Source organism: Anabrus simplex, chromosome 1 (genome assembly GCF_040414725.1).
Source record: "Anabrus simplex isolate iqAnaSimp1 chromosome 1, ASM4041472v1, whole genome shotgun sequence".
Taxonomy (NCBI): domain Eukaryota; kingdom Metazoa; phylum Arthropoda; class Insecta; order Orthoptera; family Tettigoniidae; genus Anabrus; species Anabrus simplex.
The window spans coordinates 1,362,426,258-1,362,442,616 of NC_090265.1; the positions used below are offsets into that span (position 1 = coordinate 1,362,426,258).

At 39.6% G+C, this 16,359-nt stretch overlaps 1 protein-coding gene across 1 annotated transcript in view; it reads right to left on the bottom strand.

Annotated features, from left to right (window-relative positions):
- The window catches only part of LOC136858346 (OTU domain-containing protein 7B), a gene marked incomplete at its 5' end in the record, with an annotated part of 300,853 nt that overhangs the window by 71,613 nt on the left and 212,881 nt on the right, over nt 1–16,359 (bottom strand). The window contains one exon of the mRNA XM_067137821.2: nt 10,888–10,999. Within this exon, the coding sequence (XP_066993922.2) occupies nt 10,888–10,999 (112 nt within the window). The remainder of the gene's footprint in view (nt 1–10,887; nt 11,000–16,359) is intronic.

The window sequence follows — 16,359 nt, forward strand, 5'->3', positions numbered from 1 at the left end:
TACTGAGCCAGATTCTCTTTCCTTGCCCTTGGCACTGGAATCATGTTAACAGCTTGAAAGTAAGACTGTTTTTTAAACCTGATGAAAATAGCTGACCAATTAAAAGTATCTCACCGTAAGTTCCCGTTGCTTTCCTCAGCGAGCTAGACGCCTTGTCGTACTATGATCATTTTGACAGCTTGATACATATTCTGTACTTTTAAACCTGATAAAAATACTATACTACACAAGAATATCGCACTATATGTTACTTTCCAGTATCTTATGGAAAATGTGCCACTGTGTTAGTAGCTCCTCGAAAGAAATGTACCGCTTGACAGGTTAACTGTTAAAAATTAAATAATTGAAAAAGAGGTTCAACCTATTCAATACATAAAAGAAAGGAATGTAGTGATTACATTCTTATTTAATAGTGATTAGAAATGGGACCGGTTTCGACCCTAGTCCAGGTCATTGTCAGCCGTTCAAAACATAAAAAACAAGAAAAACAATGCATATGAAAAAGAATAAGTGAACTCTGGATTGGTATAAGATGAAATATAAATTGATGATGGGGGTAGAAATTGTGAGTTACTTAAAATAAAACAGTACTGTGTTCAAGTAGGGGATGGAAGATCAGATTGGTTTGAAACCAAAAGAGGAGTCCAGCAGGGAAGTGCCTTGTCACTGCTACTGTTCATCACTGTCATGGATCACCACGAAAGAACATTGCAAAGAGCCTAACATACTAATATTTGCAGGTGAAGTTCCGATCTGGGGAGAAAATGAAGCAGAAGTACAGGAGAAACTAAATCTTTGGACTGGTAAGTATAAATAATACAGACTAATACAGTAAAACAATAAGTGTTGAAATGACTAACAACAGGAAGCGCACAGACTCAAACATTTTTCTGGGGGGAGCTCTGTTACAATCTGTTTCTAACCTGAAATACCTTGGAAGTAGCATTTGAAAACGTAACACAATAAACCAAGAAATACTTAACAGTACTCAGAAAGCTTCTGAACTTTATTTTCAAGTAAGAAATCTGATGTGGTATGATAAAATATCCCACAAAGCAAAACTGACCATATTTCATACCTACTTCATTCCAGTTCCCACCTATGGACTTGAAACATGTACCCGGTGGGGGGCCTCATTCCCGATTCCCACATTTTTCTTCCCCGTAATATCACCTCATGCTGATGTCAAGTTGAGGGCTCCTGTTGGCAGCTGTTGTGGTGAATGATAAGGCTCTTTCAGTATAGGTATACATAGAGTCTTATCATTTTTCTTATTTTGTTGATTGTTATGTTAAACATGAATAAGGATTCCAAATATGGACTGTGAGAATTGCTGCACAGTTAATTTCCAGGCACACAGCTCTAAAACTCAAGGAGCCAGTAAAATACTCTGAAGCGCTTTCTGGAGGTGATTACATGAGTGATAGTTAGTAAACGGAAAACTACACTTCGTTTCAGAAGGGGTCGTAATTTCTAATTTCTATCAACTCTCTCTTGGGACTTTTTGAAGACATGAACAATGCAAATATGTCTTATATTTTAACAGCCACATTAAACCAAGTATGCTTGGAGAATTTTTTTCCATGTGTTTGTGGCCTAGGAGCTTTTTATAGCAATCCATCCTCTTTTGAAGTTTGTAATGGAATTAGACTCTTAGGTCCTACTTACAGGCAGTAATGAAACCCCTCTCTCCAGTAGTGTGTCAGTGGAAGATGAAGATGATTTCTTGAACTTCGTTAGCAATGAATTATGCACAGCTGCTGTTGAGGGACGCTTAACAACTGAACTCATGAATGAACCGGAAGAAAAGTCAGAGTTGTTAAGGATGGAAGACTTTAGCCAGCACTTCAAAACTGAAGACGTAAACCAGGATCCAACTGAATATCTTGCTGGCTACCTGGCATTCAAACGTCGCTCTGTAGATGACAGCTTGGAGTCTCCGGAGAGGCCTGGTCCTGGTGCAGGTCTATAGGTGACCTGCACGTCTATGAGGATTGGAACCGACCTAAAATGAATTCTAATGTTAAAGACTGCACAAACACCCAGTCCCCGAGCCATAGGAATTAACTTATGAAAGTTGAAGTCCCTGACGCAGCCGGGAATTGAACCTGGGACCTCTCGGACCAAAGGCCAGCATGCTAACCATTTAGCCATAGAGCTGGACACAGCTTGGGTGATAAATGTAAAATGTTTGCATTGCCACAGGAAGTGCGTCACGACTGGTTATCAATCATTGCAAGGAGAGGCTTTACTGTCCAACCGAAGAATGGTGTCAAAACGTTATGAAGTTTGAAGTACTGTTTGGCAGTTTTCATGGGCTTTATATTTAAAACTGTGAAAGAATGATGCAGATTTTGACAAGAATATTATCTTTCTCTATGTCAGAACTAGGACTTTCATTACAATACATCACCCCAACAAAAAACATCAGATGCTATGACGAAGTATTCAGCAAAGAAGAGTCGACTGTGGGCAGCTTCAGCTTCTTCAGCAACTTCCTATATCATCAAAACGTAAGTTCTAAATATAATTAAACCAACAACTATTCCAGTGTTCCTAGGTATGTATTGAACTTACAGTCAGCTTTTACGATGTAATTACTCAGAGTTTCTGTTATTTATCTACGGTATCATGTGACTGATTGCAGGAGGCATGTTAAGTAACATTTTATTTTAATAAATTTTGTTTTAATAAGACCAACAGAACTGAAATTCACTACAAAAATGAACCAAAACACTGCGAAAGACAAGATTAGAAAGGAAGCAAACAGGAAAGAGGCTGGCATCAAAATACCTGTTACCGAGCTTCTAGGAAGACACAGGCTACAATGGTTTGGACATGTTGTAAAGATGGATAGAACTAGATCTGTAAGAATTACTTTGACAGAACTGAAAGGGGAGAGGCCAGTAAGGAGTCCAAGGAATTATTGGATAGATACAATGAAATCGGAGGACAGAAAGAGGAATTTCAAGTGGGAGGATATAGAGGAACAGAAACTCTACTTTGACAGGAAGAAGTGGCGAGTGCTTGCACACCACACCCGGGAAACTACAGCTGGATGATGATGATTATATTTGCATGGGAGAACAGTATAAGTGATTTTATAGCCTTTACAAACATTACAGCTTAGGGAAGTTATCATTCAGCTTTGACTGTGTAAATTTAGCATTTTTTTTTTTTTTCTTTCTTTGCTGTAATGTTCTAGAAAAGGGAATAAAGTCTATTAAATGGTTCCATTGTGTTGTTCCTGTACTTGCAATCCAGCATGACATACCACAAATTCTTCATCTGTTTAATCCCTGCTATCAGATTATTTACGATTTCTCAACTTCTTCCCCCCCCCGGTAATGCTGGTCTACTCAGTTTCTTTGCTCAAGCACACTTGAATCACTCACATACAGCAATGTTCATTTCTGAAATAACTGACTGTTTTCCTTTCACCTCAGGAATCCTTGCTAATACTTTCATTTTTATTCTTCACAATTGTGTTTGAGTTTTCCCACATTTGAACTTTTCAGTAAAATTCCTCACTGAGAATCCTTTTACACTTTCTGTAGTTATATTTCTTCTTGTCTCAAGATCTAAACACGCTCATCCCTTGCTAAGTTACTCATGTTTACTGAATGACTGAAATGGAACAGTATTTCTGTTCAAACAACATCAATGCACGTTAAGTCTCTTGCTTATACTCACTGACGTACTCAGCCGTGATGTAGGCTCCTCGTGTGAGCACTACACGGTCAAGCGTGACCACATATGGTAATATCCCGGCCCCTGTGCAAAAGTCTATTTAGCGTTAAAATGTTGTTATTCTGACACTGCCATCGTGGAGGCCATCGTAATAGACGCAACCTGTCAAATTCTTAGGAAAATCCACCATGTACTTCAGGAGTTATAGGGGTAGATAATACCAACGTTCTAGATGCTTCGCCACAATCTGGTATAAAAGGAGAGCGATCCGGACTACAGAGTCAGTGTATGTTACTCCACCGTCTCTGCGACACGGGTGACGGGTGGAGTGCTACGAGTGCGGACCGAACCTATGGTCGGACGAGTCTTTGCATTGCGAGTGTTCGGTTCCAGCGGAGTTGGAACTTTGATTTTCTTCAAGTGCCACGTTAGGACTTGTGTTTCAGTGACTAACTAAGGAACTTAGAATTTCTCTCATGAGTGTCGTAACTTTTACAAGTACTACATTTGAACTCATATTTTGAACTTGTACTTTCGTAAACAGACTTTGGGAAAATAGAAATTTTCCGAGTGTCTAATTTGGACTTGTGTTTTGCGATAAGCTGTAGAAACATAAAACTTTTCGTGTGAACGTTACAATTTTCCAAGTACCACATTGAACTTTTGTTTCATGAAAAACTGTGGAAACTTAAGAGTATTTCAGAGTATTACGTTCAAACTTATGTTTCATAACAGATCGTGGAAACATGAAATATTTTTCGAGTGCCGCATCTGGACTCGTGTTCAAACTTGTGTCATCGTAACGGACTGTGAAAACAGAGTACCCATGCCATATCTGAGTTTGTTTTTTCTCTCGTGAAGTTCCGAGGGAACATAGAACTTTTCAGTGTCATAATTGAACTTACAATTTATGCTTCGTAATCATTTTTCATGGACAGTGTTAGACTCTTTCCAAGTGCAGTTTTACTTTAATGATCACTTGTTTATGGACAGAATAGGACATTTCCGAGTACCATTTAATTTACTTACTTTAATACAAACGTGTCAATGTGTCCTGAACTTTCATAAACTGTGCATCTTGTGCTTGATATTGTGCTCTAATCATAAACTGACGAGATCAGTGAATTAAGAACTGTGTTGACAATGATTAGGGACACAATAGGACATTCTAGTCTGCCATGCCAGTGTTAACAAGCTCATGTCATGAACTTGATATTATAAATTACGCATTATTTTCTCAAGTATTAATTCGACTAACATCTAACACAAGGTCAGATATTCAGTTCAATCGCCTTATTTTCAAGTGACGATTTATGAACATTTACGATTCAGCGAGGTGTTTGAATCAAGATTTTAGTAACACTTGCCATATTTCATTTGCAATGAGTGAACGCAATAATTTAAAGGTCATTTAACAGTGCTACAAGTAAGTTGAATGCCGTACGGAGAACTTGTATGTGAATCACGCCTCACCTTTCATCCACATTGTCGTGGGAGACCGAACCCCGGAACGTGCGCGCCTGGAGAATCGAGAACTCTCAAATCCTCGAGAACTTCCAGAACCTCGAGAAATTCCAGAACTAATATAATGGTCCATTATTGGACATTACAAATCTTCCAGCTAACTCATTCCTGGTTGCCTGCGTTTCGCCCTCATGTGCTAAGTTAGGCTCGTCAGTTGGGACTTGGCACACCACCCAAGACGCAAGGCTAGTGCATACCGTGGAGGCCACTGCATAGGCTATTTGAAGCTACCAGCAGTGCCAATGCACTATGAGAGCTATGTCTCATTTCCAAAATAGATGCCTGCCCGGCCATCAAATGATGTAGATGTTGATTCCCATAGGGAACCTAAAATATTTGTCCTGAATGAGTAAATTTATAATACCAATATAATGGTCCGTTATTGGACATTACAAATCTTCCAGCTAACTCGTTCCTGGTTGCCTGCGTTTCGCCCTCGTGTGTTAAGTTAGGCTCGTCAGTTGGGACTTAGCACACCACCCAAGACGCAAGGCTAGTGCATACCGTGGAGGCCACTGCATAGGCTATTTGAAGCTACCAGCAGTGCCAATGCACTATGAGAGCTATGTCTCATTTCCAAAATAGATGCCTGCCTGGCCATCAAATGATGTAGATGAAATATTTGTCCGTTATTGGACAAATAGCCTATGCAGTGGCCTCCACGGTATGCACTAGCCTTGCGTCTTGGGTGGTGTGCTAAGTCCCAACTGACGAGCCTAACTTAGCACACGAGGGTGAAACGCAGGCAACCAGGAATGAGTTAGCTGGAAGATTTGTAATGTCCAATAACGGACCATTATATTGGTATTATAAATTTACTCATTCAGGACAAATATTTTAGGTTCCCTATGGGAATCAACATCTACATCATTTGATGGCCGGGGAGGCATCTATTTTGGAAATGAGACATAGCTCTCATAGTGCATTGGCACTGCTGGTAGCTTCAAATAGCCTATGCAGTGGCCTCCACGGTATGCACTAGCCTTGCGTCTTGGGTGGTGTGCTAAGTCCCAACTGACGAGCCTAACTTAGCACATGAGGGCGAAACGCAGGCAACCAGGAATGAGTTAGCTGGAAGATTTGTAATGTCCAATAACGGACCATTATATTGGTATTATATACTCATTCAGAACAAATATTTTAGGTTCCCTATGGGAATCAACATCTACATCAAATTCCAGAACTTCGAGAAATTCCAGAACTTTGAGAACTTCACATCCAGGACGGGCGTGGTTCCTGTCCAGGCCGTGCCCAGCAACCGTTCCAGGGTCCGGAGATTCCAGCCTGCTACGACGCTTCAACACAACTTGTATGAAGGCGATACTAATTTGTCTTCAATGAACAATAAAATCAGATTATTAAAAACATCTAAGTTCAATGAACTAATACCCCTCTCTGTACCAACTCCAATGTTCAATGTTTTCATGACACACCCACAGAAATAGTCCATGCTCTTCAAGCTAGTGTCAGCGCCTCAAAGACAGACATTTTTCCTGGTACAAGATCAAGGAAGCCCCATTTGTAGCTGTGATATAAGACGATGCAATGGACTTAACAAAAACATCTCAGCTTTCCTCTGTGCTTCGTTATGTTACACATGGTGATATTCAGGAGAGATTTATTAGGTTCATTGACGTAAGTACCGATTGCTCTGCCGTTTCTCAGGCGGGTCATGTTTTCAGTTTAATCAATGAATTCCATCTTGGTGACGGGGGTCTGTTATGGCTGGAGCATGTAACGGTCTACAACAGATCATTCTTGCTAAATATAAGTCAGCCTTATTTGTGCACTATATGCACATAAGCTAAACCCAGTACTAAACCAATCTGTTACAGGCATTAAGAAATGTAAAATATCTTTGAAACTATTTGGGTTTTCAAATTTTTTCCCCAAGATCTTCAAAGAGAAAAGCAGCATTTGAGGCGTTTACTACTAAACATTTGGGATTGGTTGCCCTGACCCGCTGGATATATACAGAGCGTTTGGTTAAAGTAATATCAAAAGTAAAAGAGGATCTGAAGAAGTTCTTCAAGTCATTCATAAGCAACTCCAAAGAATGGGATGGTGAAACAAGAATCAGTCCAAGAGGTTCATTTGCCATTTAACAAGATTTTGAATTTATTTTTCTTTAAAATTTATTCTGATCTGTATTGCCTCAAGCAAAAATCTTGTTCAACATTTTACAAATCAAAATTAATGACATAAGATATTGTGCTGTTAAGGTCGATGAATTCAAGAGATCTCTGAATGACAAACATGATAATTTTTATTTATTTTGGAAGCTGTGCACAGACGAACATTCATCAGTTCTGTCAAATGCTAGTGGCTTTACACTGCACCGACACAGATAGGTCTTATAGCGACAATGAGATAGGAAAGGGCTAGGAGTGGGAAGGAAGCGGCCGTGGCCTTAATTTGCCTGGTGCGAAAATGGGAAACCAAGGAAAACCATCTTCAGGGCTGCCGACAGTGGGATTCGAATCCAGTATCTCCCAGATGCAAGCTCACAGCCACGCGCCTCTAACCACACGACCAACTCGCCCAGTAGTTGTGTCAAATGAAAATGAAGTTAGAGCTAAAAGGCAGCGAGTTGGTGATGTGGAAATTGACAAACTTTTTTAATACTGCAGTTTGTATTGCGAAGTACTTGGTACAATGATTGGACATACCGTATAACCAACCGCTTTTACAAACTGAATAAGCTCGAATTTCTTCCTCTTTTGGATTCGGACTTATTTGAAACATACATAGACTATTTTCCTGCTCAGACATTAGAGCCCCTGGTTAAATAATATGGTAACTACTTCAATGTCCTGGTAATCAAAACAGAGTTGTTGGCCACTTATGCATCAACAGAATTAATAAAGTCCTGCATACTAGAACTTCATAAATATTTAACCGATTCAGTATTAAATGCAGCATTACCTGAAGTAACCAAACACTGTTCTTTAATTTTGACCTCTTGTTCTTCTTTTGCTACTGCTTTTCTCCCCACACCTGTGGGGTTGCGGGTGCAAATTGTGTCGCACATGTTGATTTGGCCCTGTTTTACGGCCAGATGCCCTTCCTGACGCCAACCTTATATGGAGGGGTGTAATCACTACTGCGTGTTTCTGTGGTGGTTGGTAGTGTAGTGTGTTTTCTGAGTATGATGAGGAGAGTTGGGATGGACAAATACATCCAGTCCCCAATCCAGCAGAATTAATCAGAAGCGATTAAAATCCCCGACCAGGCCGGGAATCGAACCCGGGACCCTCTAAACCGAAGGCCAGTATGCTGACCATTCAGCCAACGAGTTGGACTGTTCTTTAATTTTGACTATTCCTGCTTTCAGTGTCTGTATCGAATGATCATTCTCGACGACGACACTGATAAAAATATATTTAAGAAGAACATAAACACAAGGAAGATTACGAAAATTGTCAATTTCAAGAACGCAAACACTAGGAATATTACCAAGATTGTCATTAATTTCTATTGAGAAGAACCTTCTGAACAGCTGTAAGAAGAAACCTGGGTTCCTTGATTCTGTCAGACATTTTTGCTGCCAAAAATCGCCGAATAAAGCTGTGTTACAAGATGTAATATCGGCAGATGTAGGGGGAGGACAGATTTGTATAAGTTTAAAAAATACATGATTCTATTTAAGCTTTAAAACCCATAAATTGCTTTTATCCATGTTTCTACAATCTAGTGTGCTAACACTTTGATAAGGGCCACGCGCTGCCACTGGTAAACAGTCACTGGCAGCATTCCTGGGCAAGTTGATTTCTCATAATGTACAGAAAAAAAAAAAAAACTTCATGGCAACTAAAGCATTCCCATGTACATTTATTTGTTTTTCTTGGAATCAAAATAGGATGAACATTCAAAAGGATTTCCATATGGGGGCAGAATAGTTAAAAGAAAGGATGATAGAGCCCAGTGTGAGAAAAGTCTCCTGGAACGTGCATAGTGTCCTCTTAAGACAACTGGACGAGACTAATGATGTCTGCTGTCTGGGGTTCAAGGTGTCTGCTTAAATGAGGGTTATTTAGCACTTATCTTGCGAGAAAAATATCTATTTGGAAAAATTTCCACGAAGGAAGGTGTCTGCTGAACAAAAGTGTCTATCAGGGCTGGTTGGACTGTATAAATCTTTATCTGCCACTTGTTTGTTCCTTTCCAACAGTTATTTTGAATATACTTCACAAAATTAGCAATTTAAAACAGGTTTTCTGTGGTACAATATTCATGATGTGGTGAATTATCTCAACCCTAACCTCAATATTCCTTGTATTCTAAGTACACAATACTTTGGGATCAACATTTCTAAGGATACATGCACACGGTGTTCTTGTTTGGGTTCTCAGTCCATAGACTGGTTTGATGCAGATCTCCATGCCATCCTATCCTGTGCTAACCTTTTCACTTTTACGTAACTACTACATCCTATATCTACTCTAATCTGTTAGTCATATTCATACCTTGGTCTACCCCTGCTGCTTTTAGTGCCTAAAGTTCCCTTAAAAAACCAACTGACCGAGCTCGATAACTGCAGTCACTTAAGTACGGCCAGTATCAAGTAATCGGGAGATAGTGGGTTCGAACCCCACTGTCGGCAGCCCTGAAGATGGTTTTCCGTGGTTTCACATTTTCACACCCAGGCAAATGCTGGGGCTGTGCCTTAATTAAGGCCATGGCCGCTTCCTCCCCATTCCTAGGCCTTTCCTATCCCATCGTCGCCATAAGACATATCTGTGTCGGTGCGACGTAAAGCAAAAAAACCCAACTGAACAAGTCCTGGGTGTCTAAAGATGTGTCGTATCTTTCTATCGCTTCTTCTGGTCAAACTCTGCCACATCGTTCTCTCATCAATTCAATTCAGTATCTTTTCATTCGTGATTTGGATCCACCCATCTCATCTTCAGCATTCTTCTCTAACACCACATTTCAAAAGTTACTATTCTGAGATAGTTATGGTCCATGTTTCCCTTCTATACAATGCAACGCTCCAGAGACTTCAGAAACATCTTTCTAATTCCTATATCAATGTTCGAAGTGAGCAGATTTCTTTGCTTAAGAAAAGCCTTCCTTGAATGTGCTAGTCTGTGTTTTATGTCGTTTTTACTTCTGCCATCATCAATTATTCTACTACCCAAACAACAATATAAGGCTTCATTCCCTAATGTATTATTTTCTGCATCGCCTGATTTAATTTGATTGCACTCCATTACTTTTATTTCAAATTTATTTATTTATTTATTTATTTATTTGTTTATTAATTTACTTTCATCTTGTACACTTCCTCCAACACCTTGTCCATCCATTCAGCAATTTCTCAAGATCTTTTGCAGACTCAGATAAAAATAACATGTAAATAAATACTGTGAGGATAATGTACAACAAAACGTACTTCTGAAGTCCTGCTTGTATACATACTTCTCAACGTCTCTATCACTTTCTCTCTCCTATCTTATTCTTTTTCTCCTGGGCTCTCACTCAAAATAACTGACTTGACTGAACGACAGTAAGATAACATTTGCAGGTGTGTGTATACTTTTGAGACAGTATGTATATAAAAGATACTAAGAAGTTTTAATAATTTGGTAAGATAGCATCATTGAGGTGTTAGTAACAGACAATGCACGGAACACATACAAAATGACTAATATTTGCATAATGTTACTGTACCTTAAGCATGAGATCAGCAATAACTACAATAGGTCTTCTCAGCACATGAGCCAAAGCCAAAACATGGACCTCTTCTAGACTTTCGTATGTAGCATTTTCAATCATATCATCTCTGAAAAAAAAAATCAGACACTTATATTTCAATGATAGAATTACCAACAAGGAATTAGCTAGGCACGTAATTCAAAACAAAATTTGACACACACGTGAACGAGCAGTAAGAACAGAAATAATAACTTTTTGTGTAGCAAATGAAGCTTTCACAGTCGGCATTACAAATCATGCCAGATTTTTCCGGGCTTGTAGGCCGTGGTCCAGGAGCAAGTGAATGTCTCGACGTTTCATCGAAGACTGCGTTCGGCATTGTCAAGGGTAGGCAAAGATATCAAGGATAATTTAATAAAAAACCACCTATTCAATACTTTCCATTGAATAGGTGGTTTTTTATTAAATTATCCTTGATATCTTTGCCTAACGTCATCTTCAATACGGAACAATAATGAGAGTGGTTACTTGTAACTTGTAATTGTCAAGAGTTCCGACTGACTTCGATAGCAGCGAAGCTCTCAGTGGAATGAAGAGCTGTTGTAATTCCACCTCATTATATAGTGCAGTATATGGCACGCTGCTCGCCTATTGGCCGCCATGGAGGGGAGGGTCGCTGATTGGCTGTTCTTCAGCCAACGGTTGAAGAGTTAGGGAGCCCCGAGTACATTGACCTGCCTTGGCGGAGACAGGCAGCTGATCACCTGTTGCTTTCTTCTGGTGTGCCGCGGCTATCGTGTCCTTCAGGATTTAGAGCTTTCAAGACTGGAAACCAGGCTTTGTTTACCCGTTCAGATTCCTCCTTATGGTTGACGCTGTTGGTGTGCTTCAGGATTTCAATGGCTTCCCTCTGTAGCCGGGCGTGATAAGACACAGTAGTTGACAGTACTTCAGTATCGCTGTACTGTATGTCATCGCCTGCTAGCAGCAAGTGTTCAGCGACTGATGATCTGCCTGTCTCAGCCGGCTATGTCTGTTATGCTCCTTCAGTCGCGTGGCGATGCTGCGTTTGGTAGTGCCTATGTATACCTGGCCGCAGCTGCACGGGATCTTGTAGACACCTGCTGTGGAGAGAGGATGGCGCTTGTCTTTGGCTGACCTAAGCAGTTCCTGGACTTTCTTCGTCGGCCTGTATATGATTTTAACCCCTTGGGACTCCAGTAGCCTCCTTATTCTGTCAGTTACTTTCTCAATATATGGCAGAAAGGCTTTAGCCACTGCGTAGGCTACTTGGAGCCACCGGCAGTGCCAATGCACTTGAGACTGTCTCATTACCAAAAAATGATGCCTGCTTGGCTGGGTGGCCTCCATGGTATGCACTGGCCATGCGTCTTTGTAGGTGTGCTAGGTACCAACTGATGAGCACAACCTAGCACACGGGGCAAAATGCTGGCAACCAAGAATGAGTTAGCTGGAGAATTTATAATGTCCAATAACGGACCATTTATATTGGTATTACCCTTGACAATGCCGAACGCAGTATTCGGTGAAACGCCGGGACATTCACTCGCTTCTGGACCACGGCCTACAAGCCCGGAAGAAGCTGACATTAATAACTTTTTGGTTCCATGTCATGTCCTGTTCTATGGCTGTTACCTTGTGTTGCCCTTAACTTATTCTACCTCCCATTATAATCTAGATTAAAACTTAAAGATGATTACATACTGCTTAGAAGCATAATTTCCAGAGACTTTCTGATTTTCGTCTTACTTTTTCACTGCCTGGATTTCAGCCGAACATGTCCTTCCATTTTTATTTCATGGTTTGGTTGGCCATCCTATCTTCATTCATCTCATTAAAATGTAAAAAATACCTCAGACCTTTTGTTTTCAATTATTTAATTTTTCTACTGTTTCTTTCATATGTCATTCATCTTCATACGATTCATAACCCTTCCTTCATCCAAGAGCATTATTCTCCAATTACTGCTTAGAGAAGCTTATAATAAGACTACTTAGTAACGTCATTTCCGCAAAGTGGAGGTGGCGATTATTGTTTTAAGAGAAAGTACAACTAGGCAACCATCCTCTACATTTCTGCAGAATGTATCTTTTTTGGAGTCCTTTGTCACTGGCCAGATTTCAGTCAAACATGTCGTAAAAGGTCAGCAACATCCCTTGTATATTATTAGTCTTCATTAGTAAATTAAATGCCTCCCATAAGTCCCATCCCTCGTCCACGTCGTGGGAAGTGGGCAACGGCATGAAGTAGGGGAGGAATGCCTGTAGGAGGGATGTACAGTGCGCCCCAGGACCGCTACGGTAGCTGTGAAGGCCCTTCAGGAGCCCTGAAGAGTGACGGCTAATGGGGCTCTGGTGAAGTCCTCAATGGCATATGCGGCAGAGGAGACCTCTGGAACGGCAAATCTGGCAGATGACTCAACCCTTTTCCAGTGGGGTTAAAGAAATGGGGGAAACTAATGCCTTGTGGTGACGAGGGATCTTCAAAGGCTAAGGGAGACAACCCCTACAGAAAACGGCAGGCTTGGAGGCTCAGGTGGCAGCCCCAACACCAAGCTCGGGTGCTGTGGGCTAATAACTCACACATCTTAAATCCACTTATTAAAGAAACTAAAGTAAAATGTAACTGGATGGATACCTTGATGACAAACTTTGGCCGAAATGGAAAATGAGAATTGGTTGTTGAAATGTTAGAACTTTGAGAGAGGAAGGTAAGCTAAAGCAGGTTGAGAAAGAGATGCAAAATTATGGCTTGGAAATTCTTGGTTTAAGTGAAGTGAGGTGGTGTGATTTTGGAGAGATCATGATGCAAAATGGGAATACATTTATTTATTCTGGACAGTCTGGGAGATGCTGAATGGAGAAATGGAGTGGGTATGTTGCTAAGTAGGAAATCCAAGAACAGGTAAAATGGATGGAGTCCCATATCAGAATTATGACAGCTAGATTTCAAGGTAAAATTTGAAATGTAACAATAGTAGTTTGTTATGCACCAACAGAAGTATCTGATGCCGACATGTAGGGTCAATTTTATCAGTTGAATGAAACTATAAAGCATATAAATAAGAGAGATATTGCTACTATTATGGGTGATATGAATGCAAAGATTGGATCAAATAATGAGGCACTACAGCATGGGATAGGGAAACATGGATTAGATGAAATGAATGATAATGGAGAGAGATTTTTAAATTTGTGTGCCAGCCAGGAAATGGTGATTGTAGGGACAATCCTTCCTCACAAAAGGTGTTATAAGGTTACATGTGTATCACCAGATCAGAAAATAGAAAATCAGATCGACCATGTAGCTATTGGTAGGAAATTTAGAAGATCATTGACAGATGTGAGGAATAGAAGAGGAGCTGCTGTTGGTAGTGATCATCTAGTAGTAGCTGAGTTTAAATTGAAAATAAAGGCTGCATCGAAGAAGTTTGCAACTAGAAAAAAAGAGGTTCAACGAACAAAGGTTAAACAGTGAAAATAGGAGGAAAGAATTTAGTCTGGAGTTGAAAAACCGGTTTGAAGTCCTTTCAAATCTCGTAAAAGAGAAAAAGTTGAGTGTGGAAAGAACTTGGGAAAATCTTAAGTACACTTATATACGAGCATGTGAAAAAGTAATTGGTTATAGGAGCTATCAACAGAAAGACTCAATGTCTGAGGAAACATGGGACTTAATTGAAAAACGAAATAAGGCAAAAGCTATAGTACATCAAAGCAGAACAAGACAGCAGAAGTCAGAAGCCCAAAGGAAATATTCAGAAATTGACAAAATGGTTAAAAGGAGTATGAGAAGTGATAAAAGAAGATGGATTGACCAGCAGGCAAAAACTGCAGAGGAAGCTGAGAAGAAGGGTGATATGAAACAACTCTATAAATCTTGATGGTGAATATTTTGATATACATAGGACACTCTTCAAATAGATGGACTTTACTTGTATTAGCTTCTACAGATCACTCTTAGTTAAATACTCCCATGTGAGCTCTAGACTATATGTCACTACTGGAACAATCTTGAATCTGATTTTACCTTATTGTTTTAAGGATAATCAATTTAGATGGGGAATGTAGTTTATCACCTTATTGCTGCTCTGGTCCTTTCTCAGGTGTGTACTCCAAAACAATCTCCTTTGGTCTGAAAAGTGATTCCAAGATAATTAAATTGGTTTACCAACGATAAGTTTTCTCCCATTTATGTAGATACCCCTCATCCTTAGATGGCCTTCTGCCTCTCCAGAACACCATAGCTACAGTTTTTTTATAATTAACTATTAGGTCATTTTTCTTTGTCCATTCCATAAGTTTATAGAAGGCTTCCTGAAACCTTTCTTGATTAGGTAATATCAGTGTCATATCATCTGCATATATATATATTTACCTGTTCTGTTTGCATCTCTAACCACATTATGGGTTGCAATATTAAATAATAAAGGGATTAATGAGTCCCCTTGAAGTACAACTGTTTGTAGCAATGGTCTGAAAATCGTAATGTCATCTATAGTTAGATAGTTCTTTGATAGACTATTTCCTAGTTACAATAATGTACGATTGTATCCCGATGTCCTGTAGTTTGGATAGTAGTGTGCTTCTACTTATGGAGTCAAAAGCTTTAGAAAGATCTATAAATAAAGCAAACAACTTTCCATGGGGATGTCTAAGCATTTCTTTGATTTGGTCCTATAGAGATCTTGCTGCCTGAACTGTAGATCTGCCTGAGCAAAAGCCAAATTGCTCTTTCGGAATTTTTGAATCTGCAATTGAATCTATTCGTATCACAAGGAGTTTCATCAGGATCTTGAAGAGCACACATTCCAAAGCTATACCTCGATGCAAATTTGGGTCTCTGGAGTCACCTTTCACTTTATATAACACAGTGTGGCATTCCTCCTTTCTGGTATGGTTTCTAGAGCAAAACAATGATTCAGCAGACTGGTCATCACATCTTTCAGAATTTAACAACTAGCTTTGATGTTATTACTAGATATTAGAATCATTCCATATTGATGGTTTTCACTTTACAAAGGAAATATATGTCCTCCTATTCATTAAATACACTTCTCCATCATTAGATGGAGTAATAATAGTCAGACATGTTTCAATTCGTTTGAGACATCTCCAGTGAAAAAAGTTAACTTTTTTTTACATAATTGATGCTAAAAAATGTGTTAAAACCTAATGAAGAAAAGAATGAAAACAAATGAGAACAGACGGAAGCAAACAATAAGTGATTATGGCAAGGTTGTGGACCTCTTTTAGTCTGAAACTTGCAATGTGTTATAATATTAAAAAACAGGATGAAATCACTGTGTTAAAAACTTAAAATGACAGCCTGTCTCTGTTGAGTAACCATCACAAATAGTTAAGAGGGGAGCAAAAAACTTGAGAAACAAAATTTGAGAGGAAACAGGTGCCAGGTGAAATGCATGTGATACATAGTGGAAAACCACTAATGAAGTTCAAATTTTGAATA